General features: G+C 45.4%; 1 protein-coding gene across 1 annotated transcript; it reads right to left on the reverse strand.

Annotated features, from left to right (window-relative positions):
- Window positions 1-266: 266 nt before the first annotated feature.
- Window positions 267-11,645, reverse strand: Eef1aknmt (eEF1A lysine and N-terminal methyltransferase). The gene is made up of 8 exons (XM_008848503.3): window positions 11,244-11,645; window positions 8,879-9,638; window positions 7,331-7,530; window positions 6,476-6,671; window positions 5,053-5,220; window positions 3,653-3,868; window positions 2,290-2,421; window positions 267-1,104 (listed from the first exon to the last, which is right to left on the reverse strand). Exons 1-8 carry the CDS (start codon window positions 11,394-11,396, stop codon window positions 830-832), a joined length of 2,100 nt encoding a protein of 699 aa, XP_008846725.1. The 5' UTR covers window positions 11,397-11,645; the 3' UTR covers window positions 267-829.
- Window positions 11,646-14,274: the final 2,629 nt, after the last annotated feature.

A 14,274-nucleotide genomic window follows, 5' to 3' on the forward strand; every position in this document is an offset into this window, starting at 1 on the left:
CACAGTACATTATAAACACATATGAAATTGTGGGGAAAGAACACATTGCTTTTTAAAATTTTCATAAACACTCATCTGCCTGTCATTAAGGCAAAAGTCAATCAGTCTTTAGTGGGAAAGATCTGATACAAGAAGTGACTCTACACACACAAAACCTCAAAAGGGTGAGTGCTTGAGGGGGTGGGACTAGAGCTGAGTAAACAGCCTGCTGAAAATCACCTCCTAGCTCTGTCATTAAAAAAAAAAAAATACTTGAGACAACAGACTTATAAGGAGGAAAGGTTTATTTGGCTTAGTTTGGAGGTTCCAGGCTACAGAGGGAAGACCCACTGCTTGGGCCTGTGGAGTGGCAGGAAATCACATAGGGTAGACATGGTGGAACAAGCGTGCCTCACAGCAGCTGAAAAGCAGAGGCCCACGTTCCAAGAGCCCCTTCAGCGTTCGGTCACACCAATGACCTACCTTCCTTCTACGAGGCCTCTCCTAAAAGTTCCTCCATCTCCCAACAGTGCCAAAGGCTGAGGAGCAAGTCTTCAAACACATTGGAAGACACTGAAGATCCACACTACCACATTGCCAAACTGTAACTTCTGCTCTTAGGCTTTCTTCAGTCTCCAGAAGCGGAGACCAACCCCACACTTCTTTCATAGTAAGGCTTTCCAAAAAAAGTAAAATCATTCCCCAAATGCCTCTTCGCACCCCAAAAGATGGGAAACGGAGCTGAGTGTGTGCCCAAGAAAAACCAAGGTCTACAAGTGCTGTGCACCATGACTTCAACCTCCAGCAGGCCAGTTCAAGCCAGCCTCGGCAGAAAGCTAAGAGGGCTGCCTCACACAATCTTCACAGTCTGCAGCATATCAGACAGGACATAAGTGTCATCCCAACCCTGCCCAGGCTTCCTCAGCGTCCGCTCCAAAGCCTGGGCCATTTCCAGGAGCTCTGGTGTGGCAAGTTTCTGCTCTGGGTGCAGCTGACAGAACAGGATCTCATTCACCTCTCCCTCAATTCGCCGGACATACAAGAGAGGGAAAACTGCCTTGAGTCCAGTCAGCACTGAGTTCTTTAGTCCCAAGTCACGGCACACAAGGTTAAGGATGAAGACACCTGGAAAGTAGGAAGGAAAGAGCAAAAGACACAGAGACCAGGGGACATGCTGGAGACAAGGGTCAGGAGAACACAAATGCCTATCATGGAGGCTGGAGAACTAAGAAAACATACCTATGGAATGGTTATCTTGCCACGGACACACACAGCACAAAGCAGCAGCAAGATAGGGAGTATATAAAGCAAAAGAAAACTTCAGCCTTTTTCTTGATGTTTGTCTAACATTAACAATCTCCACATCTATGTCTAATGTTTTACAAGGACATCATAATTTTTGAGATAGTGACACTACACAGCCTGCAACTAACCTAAAACCCCTTATATACACTGAGCTGGCCTTGAAGTCACAGAAATCTGCCTGCCTCTGCCTCTCAACTGCTAGGATTAAAGGCGTGCATCACCACACCCAGTTACTTGTTGAAATACATCACATGAATATTTATCAACCAGTGAGAAGGCCAAGGTTATCATAACTTCTAGCAATTAAGGTTAAGCTGATGAGCCCAGTATACTAGAGGACCTTATACCAAGCAGGAAAGCCAGAAGACGTTGTGAACACTTATGAAGAGCTACAGCGTTCAAGCAGCAGAGCCAGAGCTCCAACTGTTACTGAGTAGCACCTTGGCAAGTCTCTCAGTCTAAGTTTTCTCATCTGAAAACGGGCTACTCTGAGTATTAAATAACACAACAAGGAGCCCACAGCATCGGAAAGCATCTGAGAGGCAGTCAGTCACTCAGCTGCTGAAGTGTGAACTAAGATGCAGTAACAGTACAGTGACTACTGTACAAGTAACCAGGAGGGAAAAGGTGGACTTCTGGCAAGCTGGAAATACTGTCTGGTGCTGGTAGATAGTTAATTTGGGGAAACTAACCAAACTACACATTTACAGGCATTTTTTTTTATTAAAGAATAATTTGTCTTTAAACTTTTTTAGTTTTTCAAAAAGTATATTTAAGCATATACCTATTGTAAGAATATGTTAGTGAAGGTGCCTATGGAATCCCCTGTAACTGGATCCCCTGCGGCCAGTTACAGGCAGCTGTGAACCACTTGGCACAGGTGCCAGGAACCAAACTTGGGTCCTCTGCAAGAGCAGCACGCGCTCTTAACCGCTGAGCTATCTCTCTGGCCCCAAATAATGTTTGTAAAGGGCCTTTCCCTCGCCCACCTCTAGCACTCCATACCTTCTGCAGTCAGGATGCTTTTGACCTTCTGCAGGAAAAGCTGGTCCACAAATGCTGGAGGAGGACAACTCATTCCCAGTGTCGGGTCCTTACTGTCCACATCAAACATTATGACATCATAGTGAGGTTGTGCTGGAAAGAGAAGATGAGTCCTGTCTCTGTGAGCTAAAACAGCATCGTTTACATTCCTATACACACCTGCTCCAAGACTTGTGGGGCACCATGCCTAAGTCTGAAAGATGGCATGATGTACTCTGCCTACTAAGGAAACTGCCACAGTTAAGGAGAGTCCTTGTCATGAGTTTAAACTGTCCTACAGTGCAGAGGAAGCCTCCCCACATGCGTAAAAGTGTCTTCCAAAGTCCCACTTAATAGGACTCATTCTAACATAAATAACTCATGCAATGAATACTGGTGAACATGATCGTCACCTTGGAAAGCCTCTACATACTTAAGAGAATGTGGGCTGCCCTCCAGGCCTGTCAAAACCCCAGGGTGGCAGCAAGCAGATGTGAGAGGAGATAGGAAGCCTGTGGTATATTTGTTCCCCAACACAGTCAGAATTGCAAACCAGCCAAAAGCAGATGAAGATGATCTAGCCAAAGCAGAAGATGAAGCCTGGAAGGGCTGAACAGTAACTTTAACCACAATTACCAGGTACATATGTATGAAGTTGTAGAAGGAGCAGGAGACCTATTGAATCTAGTATTTTACAGAAAATTAATATGTATTTTAGCCTATGTCTATAGTACAAATTACTACAACAAAATGGAACCTTAATTCCAGAGATAGCTGGGCTACCAAAATCCACAGTAAGTACAGCCTGCACCACCATTTCTCAGCCTCCACACTGCTGACGTGGACAGAAGATTCTGTCATCACAGACTGTGTGACTTTTCCCCTCTCCTCACTAGACACTAGTATCATCACCTGCTTCCCTCCAACCTGTGACAACCAACCAAAACTATTCTAAGTCTTTGCCAAATTCCCTGAGACTGAGAATCTCTAATCTGTGTGACTGTAGTTTCCCTCTATGTCTGACTTCACCTATAGCTAAAGGAGGCTTTTTTTTTTTTTTAAATCTCCCAACATATGCCCTGTCTTTTCTTCCTTTTATTTTCACCCAGCTATAAAATAGAACTTCCTTATAAGGAAGTAGCAGGGTTACAAGGTCAAAAGGGAGGACTATAGGTCTGTTTTACTAACCACTATACACCAGCACCACCAAATGAACACACAAGTGAATGAAACGATGCTGATGCACCATGTAGAGATGAATCCTACAGGCCCCTGCAGGTCTGGCAACGTTGGACTCATCTTCCCTAACTCATCTTCCCTCCTCCAAATGCTCCCCCAGCAGTACCTTCTCCTCCCGCTAAGCTGGTAATGTAGTCCAGGCCATCTGCAATGTGCACCTTCATCCGGTCACTCTGTGAGAAGCCAAACCACTGGGTAGCCACTTCCAACATGGAGGGGTCAATCTCAACAGCGTCGACGTGGGACTTTGGGAAATGATCATGAACAAAGAGGGGGAGGCTACCCCCACCCAGGCCTACCACCAATAATGCCAGTGGAGTCTCTGTAATAAAAGAAGACAGCATCACTTGGCTACCTGCTCAGAGAAAAAAACTTTCTCTAACTTTCTCTAACTTCAGGGGAGACAGATGAGGAAGTTAAAATTGTAGGCTCTGATCAAGATTTAAGATTTAGACCAAGTCTTCCTGTCTCATCCTAGAAATTTTGGCGTCATCAGACATTTGATCATTCAGCTTCATCTGATCATTGACTTCATGTTGACTAGATCCAGATGATGAACCAGAATGCTACGTTATGGTCCCTTAAACATTCCAATGGATTCATCTGGCATATCAAGAGTCCCTTAAGAGTTATTGGATATACTCCCACCCTAGGAAATAGTTATAATCACAAGTGGTATGAGTGCAATGCCCCTCACCTGGTATTCAAAGGGCCTAAACTGTCTTTTCAGACACCATGACAAAGTGAAAACAATGCACTCAAGTTCCATAAATCAAAGAAAACAAAGACCCAATTCCTAGCTCTAGACACAGAGAAACCAGACAACCACAGGAGTATTAACAAAAGATGAGAAACAAAAGAATCACTAAAAGGAGTGAAACCCTGGGATTAAATCTAAGAACTGACCTTCCCTTCTAGGGCCACAGGTAACACCAAGAGGCTACGCTACACAGTGTCTCAATTAGGCAGTTAGGGACTCCAGGAAGGGAAGACAATGTGAGTGAACATATTTGCTAATGTGGTCAGATTCAAGTCTGTTATCAGAGATAAACCTATCACTGCACTAACTATAATAAGGATTTTTTAAAATAAAAATCCAAGAAGACTTATATCTTGTGCTCAAATAAGGCACTACTGAGAAACTACATATTATCCAAAGGCACTGGAGATGTGACAAGGGAACTACACACATACAAAAATTCATAAATAAAATTCTAAACAACTCAAAAATTTGAGTTACTTAAAATATGCATTTCATATTCCTCACTGAATAAATTTTATATTGTAATTTTAGAACAAAATGAACTGAAAAAAACAAAATTTATACCCTAACACAGGCAGCTATTTCAAGATGACAGTTACCTACATGTTCATTAATTCAGAACAAAGTTGAGATGAAGGGAGACTTGGAGCTGTGTGCACCTGTCAGTTTGTAGTAGCTACTTAAGCCGCACAACAGCTCACTCACTTGTACAGTCTGCAAGCTCTTGGGCAGCAGTGTCTTACCTAGAAGCAGCTCTGGGTTTCTCAGCAGGGCAAGGCCAGCAATCATGGCTTTGTGGTGTTCGCAACACAGGTAACTCTTATCGATGGACTGCCCTGGTGCGGGAGGAAGGTCCTCAGAAGCACCAGCAAGTCGCTGTTTCTTCTTGTCCTTTTTCTGCTTCTTCTGGGCTAAACAGAGATTCACACTTAATTTCAGATTCTTTCCTAGAATCTCTGTGACTCAAAGGGAAGTTATACTGGAGAAGAGGAGACAGAGCATTTACTTTTACTCTAAAATATATTTTTTGTTTTGTTTTGTTTTGTTTTGTTTTGTTTTGTTTTGAGATAAAGTCTCAGTCTGTTGCCCTGTCTGGCCTAGAACTCATTATGTAGACCAAAATAGCCTTGAACTTAGTGATTTTCATGCCTCTGCCTTCCAAATGCTGGTATTACAGCATCCCAAATGCTGGGATTACCACCACATCCAGCCTTATTTTTAACTCTGTATGTATGACTTTTAAAGTGATCACAATTATTAAAAACATACATAACGGGGGGGGGGGCAAGTAAAACAAGCTAGTGATTAGTGATTCCCCATCAGTGAGACTTCTAAGGGGCATCTGTGACACACTCAAGAGTGGCCCTAAGGGAAGTTCTGACCTCAATGTCTAACACCATGGGCACTAGATAGCTGTGGCCATGCTAATTCAAATATGAAGTAATTGAAATTAAAATTCAGGCCAATGTGGTACCTCATGCCTGTAATCCCAGCACTCAAGAGACTGAGGCAGGAGAATTGCTGCAAGTTCAAGGTCAGCCTAGACTACAGAGTAAGACCCTATCTCAAAAATCAATAAACAATTAAAAAAAAAAAAATCAGTCACCAGTCATATTCCATTGCCCTGCAGCCATTTATAGTTAGGCCTCTCATACTGGAAGCTCAGAATGAAGCGTTTTTTCCACCACACACAGTTCCACTAAAGTGCTGGACTAGATGGCTTCTAAGACACCCACCAAATCTAAGTCCCTGTGAAGCAGGTAACCTTGGGTCTTGCTACAGAGGACAGGTTGCTCATGTGCAACCTCCATGTTTCTGGCCCACCTCACAGAGGCACAGAGGGGCATATATGTAGCAACTTCTAAGCCAGATTCCCTTTAAAGGGAAGGCACTAAAGCAATTACCACGCTTACTGGGCTTTACTACCCTTACTTATAGCTCAGAACCAGGGTTTGCTCAAGAAGAGAACACCTCCATTTGCTTATCACCACTAGTGCCCTGCCCAGATGGTGAGAAAGCACAGCCTAGTGCCCTGTGCCTCTAGTCACAGGGACCCAGGTCTGTCTTGCATCTTGGCCAAGCTCCCTGTTCTTTTTGCTTACTCCAAATAGAAAGTGCATGTCACACCCAGCTGGGTCTCCCATCACCATGCCTGTGATCCCTCACCTCTCCGAGATACATCCTTCAGCAGCCTTGCTTCCGACTGCACCACATTCCTACTGCTGAGGAAGATCAGTCGTCGAAAGTATCTCCTGTCTTCACCTTGCACATCCTCAATAACATAGTCACCACTCAAGGCACTGTGGTCTTGGTGCTGAACAGCTCGGACCCCGATGTCTCCACCCACAGACAGAAAGGGCACCTGAAGGGACAGCCAGAGATGTGGCAAAAAATCAGCTCAATTAAGAAATAGGAAACATTATCTGCCCTCCTTTAGTATGAGCCTGAAGACTTCCCCAGGCCAAGGTTCTGGACAGCCACAGCTCCAAAGACTCGCCATTCTATTCCAGTGATTTCTGGGGCCTTTAGATAGAGCTCAAAAGCTTCAATCTACCTTCTAAAAATCAACTGAACACATGGAGATTGCCTAAACCACTAGCCACCTGCACTTAGCTCTTCCCAGGAAAGATGTAAAAGTTTCATCAGTAAGCACAAAGACTCCCAACAGCCTAGGACAATAACAAAAATGAGACAGAACCCCTCAGGAAGGGGGCTCTACATCCTTGGCCCCTACAGAGTTTTTACTCCCCTTCCTCTCTCTGCCTGGGGACATTTCCTCTTACTGCCAACCCCCCTCCAGACCCTGTCAGAGATTCTTCCAGGTTTTTTCTTTTTTCAATTAAGTTTTAAGGTTAGCATACAAAGTACTGGGTTTCATGACGACCTTCCATGTATCTGTGTCATTATCCTTTGTTCTCATCTGTCCCTTCCCTAGTCCTAGCCTTTCCAAGGGTCTGTGTGCCTTCCTGCCTACTAGCAGGACTCCAGAAACAGTGAAAGCTGCTGCCAAAATTTTGGTACCTGCTGCTGGGGGGGCATCCCGGCTGGGGCTAGCTCCATGACCCTAGTTGACAGCTCTGCTTGAATGCTATCCATGCCATCATACTGCTGGCCCCGATGAAGAGCCACAGTGATCAGCCTCCTGAAGCCTGCACTGGCTGCCAGCTGCTTCCGGCCCTCCTCCATGCCAAACAGCCACTCAGTCTCACGGCCCTGGGGTACTAGAAAAAAAAAAAAAAAAAAAAAAAAAAAATCACTTGATTAGAGCAAGTCCTATGGAAGAGTGTTCAAGCCCTACACACTGTGGTCCACAGGACAGAGGACCAGCTTCCTTCCTGTGACCCACTGAGAGGCTCTCAATTCCAGAGCAGAGCAGCCTACCAAACATGAAGCAGAACCAAGGGTGATAAGAGTGTGGGCATGCCTGAAGTAGACAGATAGGCAGATAGGACAACAGAAGTAACAACAATGCTTACTCCATGCCAGGCCTGATTTCAAACTGTTCACTAACAGAAACTAACGGAATCCTCAGAGCCCAAGATGCAAGTGGCATTATCATTTTTACAAAAAAGGAAACTGAGGCACAGAACTTCTGATTTGCCTAAGTTCATCACACTGCTGGTAAATGCAAAGCTCAGACTCAGGCCTAGGCATTCTAGCCTGACTCCAGGCTCCTCTCCACTCCCCTCTCATTCCCACAGATGGGCAGTGAGAATTATGAAACACTCAGAAAAGGGCTTGGTTCTCAGGAAACAGATTCCCAGCAAAACCACAACACCTTGCACTGATCTAGAACTTTCACATTCTCTTCTTTCCTCCAACCTTTTTTACCCCTCCATCTTTATTAAGGTAAATCTGGCTCCTTCCCTTCCTTCAACAATAACAGTGTGGAAAACGCTGGGGGTGCCAACATTCATACAGCACTTAGCACTTCCCAGGCATCCTTTCTAAGAGACTTTACACTTCTTATGACTAAAAGAGGACTACAATCCGATTTTATTTATGAGGAAAATAAGGAATAGGAATAAAAAAAGTAACTTTTTCAATGTCATAGCAACAGGAAGTGACCAAACCCAACTAGAAACTACATAGTCTTTTGTGGCGTTTACTCTTTTAGCTGCTACCTTGCACTGCCTCTCTTAATTTTGCAGAAAAGCATAGCGACTTTCCTTCTGGAACTCCATGAGTCACCGGCTAGACAGTGCTGAACCTAGAACTCATACCTGGCCCAAACAGTCCACCCTTGCTTCCATTTCTTCACATTAATTAACATTTCTATATAATGTGTGATTGGCCTAGATTTACATCTACTTTCTCCTCCCAACCACCTCCATTCTCGGACTTCAAGTCTTTACAATGGACTATCAAAAGGAACAAGCGCAAATCTAAGCAGTTTGCTGCAGAACTATTACTCCCCCTTCACCATGCCTTGACTAATCTAACCTCCTTTAAATAGCACCTTCTGAAAATAAAAACAGCCAAGACATACCCATCCAGCAAGGCCCAAGCCCAGCCCCAGCCCTGTAATCCAGCCCCTCCAGGAAAAGAGAGGGAGCAATCCCAACTCACTGATGAAAATGGCAAAATGACTGTCCCGCGATGGTTTCACAGTGGGGCTGTCCACCACGTGCAGGGTGTAGCGTGGCTCCCCCGTGTCCCCATTGCACAAGTCCAGAGACACAGTCCCCAGCCCAGCCTTGCGGCGCAGCTGGCTACACAGCCAAGCATACTGCTGCCGCTCCTGCACTGCCTCAGCCAGCTGATCGGCACTCTCCAGCCGCACAGGCTTGCCCTGCTCCTGAGCACACAGCTCAAAGATCTGAAGGGCAGAGCCAGGGACTGGCCTGAACTTGGTCATGATGAAGGCAAAGACAGGCAGGGAGAACCGAGGCTCTGCTTCAAACACCTGGTCCCGGCTGTTGGCCACTTGGTGCACCCTCACCATCCACCCCTCCCGGGAGAAGTGACCCACTGCTTTCTTCAGGATGTGAGCCTGAGCCAGGGAGATGCAGAGGTAGCGACCGCCCACCTGCAGGACACGGCCAACCTCAGCCAACATCCTGTCCACCTGCTGCAGGGTCTTCTCCTCCTCATCTGTCAGGACAGCGTCCAGGGTGCCCTTGTCCAATACCACGTGGAACGAGGCATCCTGAAACTCCATCTGTGTCATGTCCATCTTCAAGAAGCTCATCTGGGGCCGTCGGCTGGCATTGCGTTCTTTCATTTGCTTGATGACAACCTCACTGATGTCAATGTTCACTATGTCCTGATATCCCACATCATAAAGTTGTTCACTCAGCTCTGAGTTGCCACATCCAATCACAAGCACCTGAAGGAAAAAAAAATGTACAAAATGGAAGTGATCAAGGCAAAGAAATGTACTTTCAATACTTGCAAGATGCAAGTCTCACCTTGGTTATTGCACAATCCCAAAAGCCAGAGAGTCAATGGTCAGGAGAGAGCAACACTACAGTTAACCTAGATGCCATCTTGAAACTATCACTAGAGGTGTGTGCGAACCACCACCCAGGATAGCTATGAGTACAACCCAACACTTTTTTTTTTTTTTTTTGGTTTTTTTGAAACAGGGCCCCCCTAAAGCCCCAGCTGTCCTGGAACCCCCTATGGGGACCCGGGGGGGCTTGAACTCACGAGGAACCGCCTGCCTCTGCCTCCCGAGTGCTGGGATTAAAGGTGTGCGCCACCACCTGCAACCCAACGCTTTTAAAACATTATGAGGTGGCCAGGCATGGTGGCCCACACCTTTAGTCCCAGCACTTGGAAGGCAGGGGCAGGCAGATCACTGTGAGTTCAAGGCCAGCCTGGTCTACCTAGTGAGTTCCAGGACAGCTAGGGCTACAGGGAGACACTGTCTCAAAAAAACAAAAACAAAAACAAAACACACACAAAAAAACACATTACGAGGTGATTTTTATTTATTTATTTATTTATTTATTTTTACTTTTTAATTGTTGGTAATTCCAGTACATGTTTCCCAAGTGCAAACCTTGAGGATGACAACATTATGTTACAGTGGCAAAAGACTGGACATACCTGGAAGGAATTCATTAACGAAAACCACATTTTGCCACAATACAGGTTAAATGGGGATGGGCTTTGTGATACAGAAATAAGTATGTTACTCAAGAATTAACAGCAAGTCGCAAAATCCAAACACCAGCTACAATCTCATTTTACTGTTAAAAATCTAGCGTGGCATCACTATTTCCTCCATCCACTCATTTGCTTCAGGAGACAACTACAGTTTGTGAGGATTCAACACTTTTCTGAAGCCCATTGCTGTCTCCCTCTCTATGGCCCAGCCTCCCATTCAGCCCTTAAAAATTCTGATTTGATGTCACCATCTCTGGAAAAGCATAGTTCTGGAAGAAATGAATAAGCTCGGGAGTCAGGCCTGCTCCTGTACGTTACTTAAATCTCCACCTATTTCCTCCAGCATCCTCACCTGTAAAAGGAAGAGCACTTACCTACGCATCTGAAATTACTGAAAAATAAAAGACTGCACACAGACACACAGCATACAGCTAAGTAAAGCTTTTTTCAGAGACCTTAGTTCCAATACAAGCCAATCTCTACCGAACCTATTACTGAACTTATAACCTCACTTAGGGAGTGTGTGCAAGGTTTATGCCTTACTGCTCTTGTAGCCTGAGGGCTGGGCACAGTGCCCAGTCTGACACCTTTTCAGGGTCCGAATACTAAAGAAGTCACTATTCCAAAAGGGGTTAATTCAAGCATGAAGTATTAAACGAAAATCTTTTAAGAGGTTATTTTAAAGTTATCTTTTTACCAGAATGAAGTACGGAATCCTGAGAGTATAGGTCCGAGGACAGACCCCCACGCCTGCCGGTCTAACAAGTTTAAGACTGCTAGCACCGGTCCCCACGGTGGGCTCCCTAGCCGCACGCCTTACCTTCTCCCTGGGCTTCATGTATTTGTGGAGCACCTCGCACAGCTCCAAGTAGCTCCCATACCACTCGAAAGCTTTCTTTCCCCGCTGCTGGAAGAACTTCTCCCAATAGTCAACAGAGCCAAAGTCCTTGGAGCTTTTAGGTAAGAGATTCATGTTCCCACGAAGCGAGCGGCGTCTTCCAGACTAGGCGCCGGAAGGTACCATGGGGGGACCTAGCCCAGGCGGCGGGGGACACTGCAGCGGGAATGCCACCCGCCGCTAGCAGCCGCACAGACCTTCCGGCACTCAACACCCAGCCGGATGCCCTGGTACGGCGCGCGCACGCACGCGTACGACGCGGCTCACTAAGCGCCCGCCCCTCCTCGGCACCCTCAGCCAGCGCCCCACGTGCAGCCGCCTCAGCTAGGTTTCTGAACCAAGCAACCATATCCGGGTACGAGGCCAAGTGATTGATCAGCCGCCAGATCATCCCAGCAGCTCATTGGACACTTTGTCTCATTTCTGACAGCTCATTGGCTGGGACGGTCTCGCTTCTCAGAGGGCGGTTTGGTCGCAGGCGCCGCGCGCTCTATGACCGTGAAGTGGGCGGGGCCCAGAGTCCGGGCGGAAGAGGCTGGCTACGCTGAGCTGGGCGAGGCTACTCGTGCTTTCCGTAGTTCGCCCACAAGTCACTGCCCGTAAGTGAACACTGACGGTGGGGAGTGCCCCGTGCTGGGAGAGGCTCCCTGGGAAGATTCCTCTGCGGTTCAAGGGCGTTCCCTTCCTCATCTTCTCCTCCCACGCCTTATTTTGCCACTGTACAAGTATAATTGATGTTTCATTCAGTGGGAAATAACTGGACTGTGCTTTTTGTACCCTAAATGTAGGGTTCCGTTATCAATAGTGTAAAGTAAAATTACCGGAGGAAAGAATAACAGGAATTCAGAGATGCTTCCCCCTCCCCTTTTTCTTGACCCCCCCCCCCAACAGCAATAATTGACTTCTTTAAGTTGCCATTCTGATGTTAGTAGTAACTGCTTATTTTATGTGTCTGGTTAACATAAAGTCCTTTTAAGTCTTCATCTCATGTAACTAACAAAAGGAAGTTCCTGGTGAAGGGCACAATTTTTTTTTTTTTTTTTGGTTTGAGACAGGGTCTCCCTGTAGCCCCAGCTGTTCTGGAACTCACTATATAGACCAGGCTGGCCTTGAACTCACATAGATCCACTTGCCTCTGCCTTCTGAGTGCTGGAATTAAAGGTGTGTGCCACCACCCCCGGTGAAGGGCACAATTTTTAAAATTTATTATTTTTATTTTATATGTATGAGTGTATGATTGCCTGCATATAGGTAAGTGCACCTGTGTCATGCAGTGCCCGAGGAGGCCAGAAGAGGGCGTCAGTTTCCCTGGAACTGGAGTTCAGGATAGTTGTTAGCCGCCCTGTGGGTGCTGGGAACTGAATCTAGGTCCTCTGCAAAAACAGCAGTGCTCTTAACCCCTGAGCCATCTTTCCAGCCCTCATGAAGGGTACTATTTTTAAAAGACTATGAAACAGCTTTTACCTCAAAGGAATAAAAGAGATGGTTTATAGAACTGGAGAGGTGGCTCAATGTAAGAGCACTTCTGCTGTTGAAGAGAACCAGGGTGTGATTCCCAGCACCTACATCAGATGACTAACAACTGCCTGTAACTCCAGCTCCAGAGGATCTGACTCCTGTGGCCTCCTCAGGCACCAGTATGTATGTGCACAAACCCACACACATGCACATAATTAAAAATAATTCTTTTTTTAAAAAAGATGGTTTATTCTATAGCTAAATATGAGTAAACATGACTCAGGAATGCAGGAACACAGATTTAGGTTTCCCCAAATAACATGTTCAAACGGGGTAGCAATTTCATGAACTTTTATGGTAACAGAACAAAGAAAGTCATAAAAGAGGGGAGGGGACTATAGGCCTTTGATGCTTTCTGACAGCAAAAGTTCTTTGGTAGGTGGAAACTATGGGTCTGTTAATACACTCCAACCGATTTCCTTACTGGTCACTAAAGATGTTAGGTGTTCTACAGAGGAGGACAATAAATGGCTGTTAAGAGGGCTAAAGATGCCCAAGAAAATTTGGCTCTGGCTTACACAACCTCTTCGAATCACTGAAGTTGAAATCAAGCAATCAACTTTGCAGGCCCAGCCTCTTTCCAGGAATTCTAGTTCACAGTTTTGAACACTCAGTACGAGCACAGATGCTGTGAATAGTTAAAGTGGATGCAACTTTTAGTCTAGTCTTCAAACATTTCAGAACACCTAGAAAATGTCTTAAAATAGATTAGTGAATCATCCCACCCCAACCCCAAGGACAGTTTTGATTCTTCAGGTGAAACTCAGGGATTTGTGTCTAAGGAGTTGCCAGGTGATGGTAATAATATTATGGAAGCTGGGATAATATTATGGGGTTAGATCCTTTCAGGTATGCCAGTTTACATGGTGTTGCTCCAAGACCACACTTTGAGAACCACTGTTTTAAAATTATAATTAAGAGATAAGTGAAAGATGAATATGGTCATGAGGCTGGGTAAAAAGGCAGGAAGAATTAAGAAGACAGAAAGGAGGGCAGGGCAGGGCAGGGCAGTTTGTGTTTCCTCTAGCTGAAAGTCAAAAAACAAACCAAACAAACAGCAACAACAAAAAATCTTCAACACAACTAATAAAGTCAAAATTGCCTATAGAGATGATGCTAGTTTTCCTAAAGACATCTCAAACAAGGGTGTTTAAAAACAACAAAGTGGGGGCTGGAGAGATGGCTCGGCAATTAAGAACACTGGCTGTTCTTGCAGAAGATGGGTTCAAATCCTAGCACCTACATGGCAGCTAACAACTGTCGTAACTCCAGTTCAGGGGACCTGACAGCCTCTTCTGTACTCCTTGGGCATTGCACAACATGGGTGCACTTACCTATATGCAGGCAATGCACACATACACATAAAAATAAAATATTTAAAAAATAAAAAAAAATTTAAAAAACCAAATAAAATGTTTTTTAAAAAATAATAAAC

Source organism: Nannospalax galili, unplaced genomic scaffold (genome assembly GCF_000622305.1).
Source record: "Nannospalax galili isolate Female #2095 unplaced genomic scaffold, S.galili_v1.0 scaffold624, whole genome shotgun sequence".
Classification (NCBI taxonomy): domain Eukaryota; kingdom Metazoa; phylum Chordata; class Mammalia; order Rodentia; family Spalacidae; genus Nannospalax; species Nannospalax galili.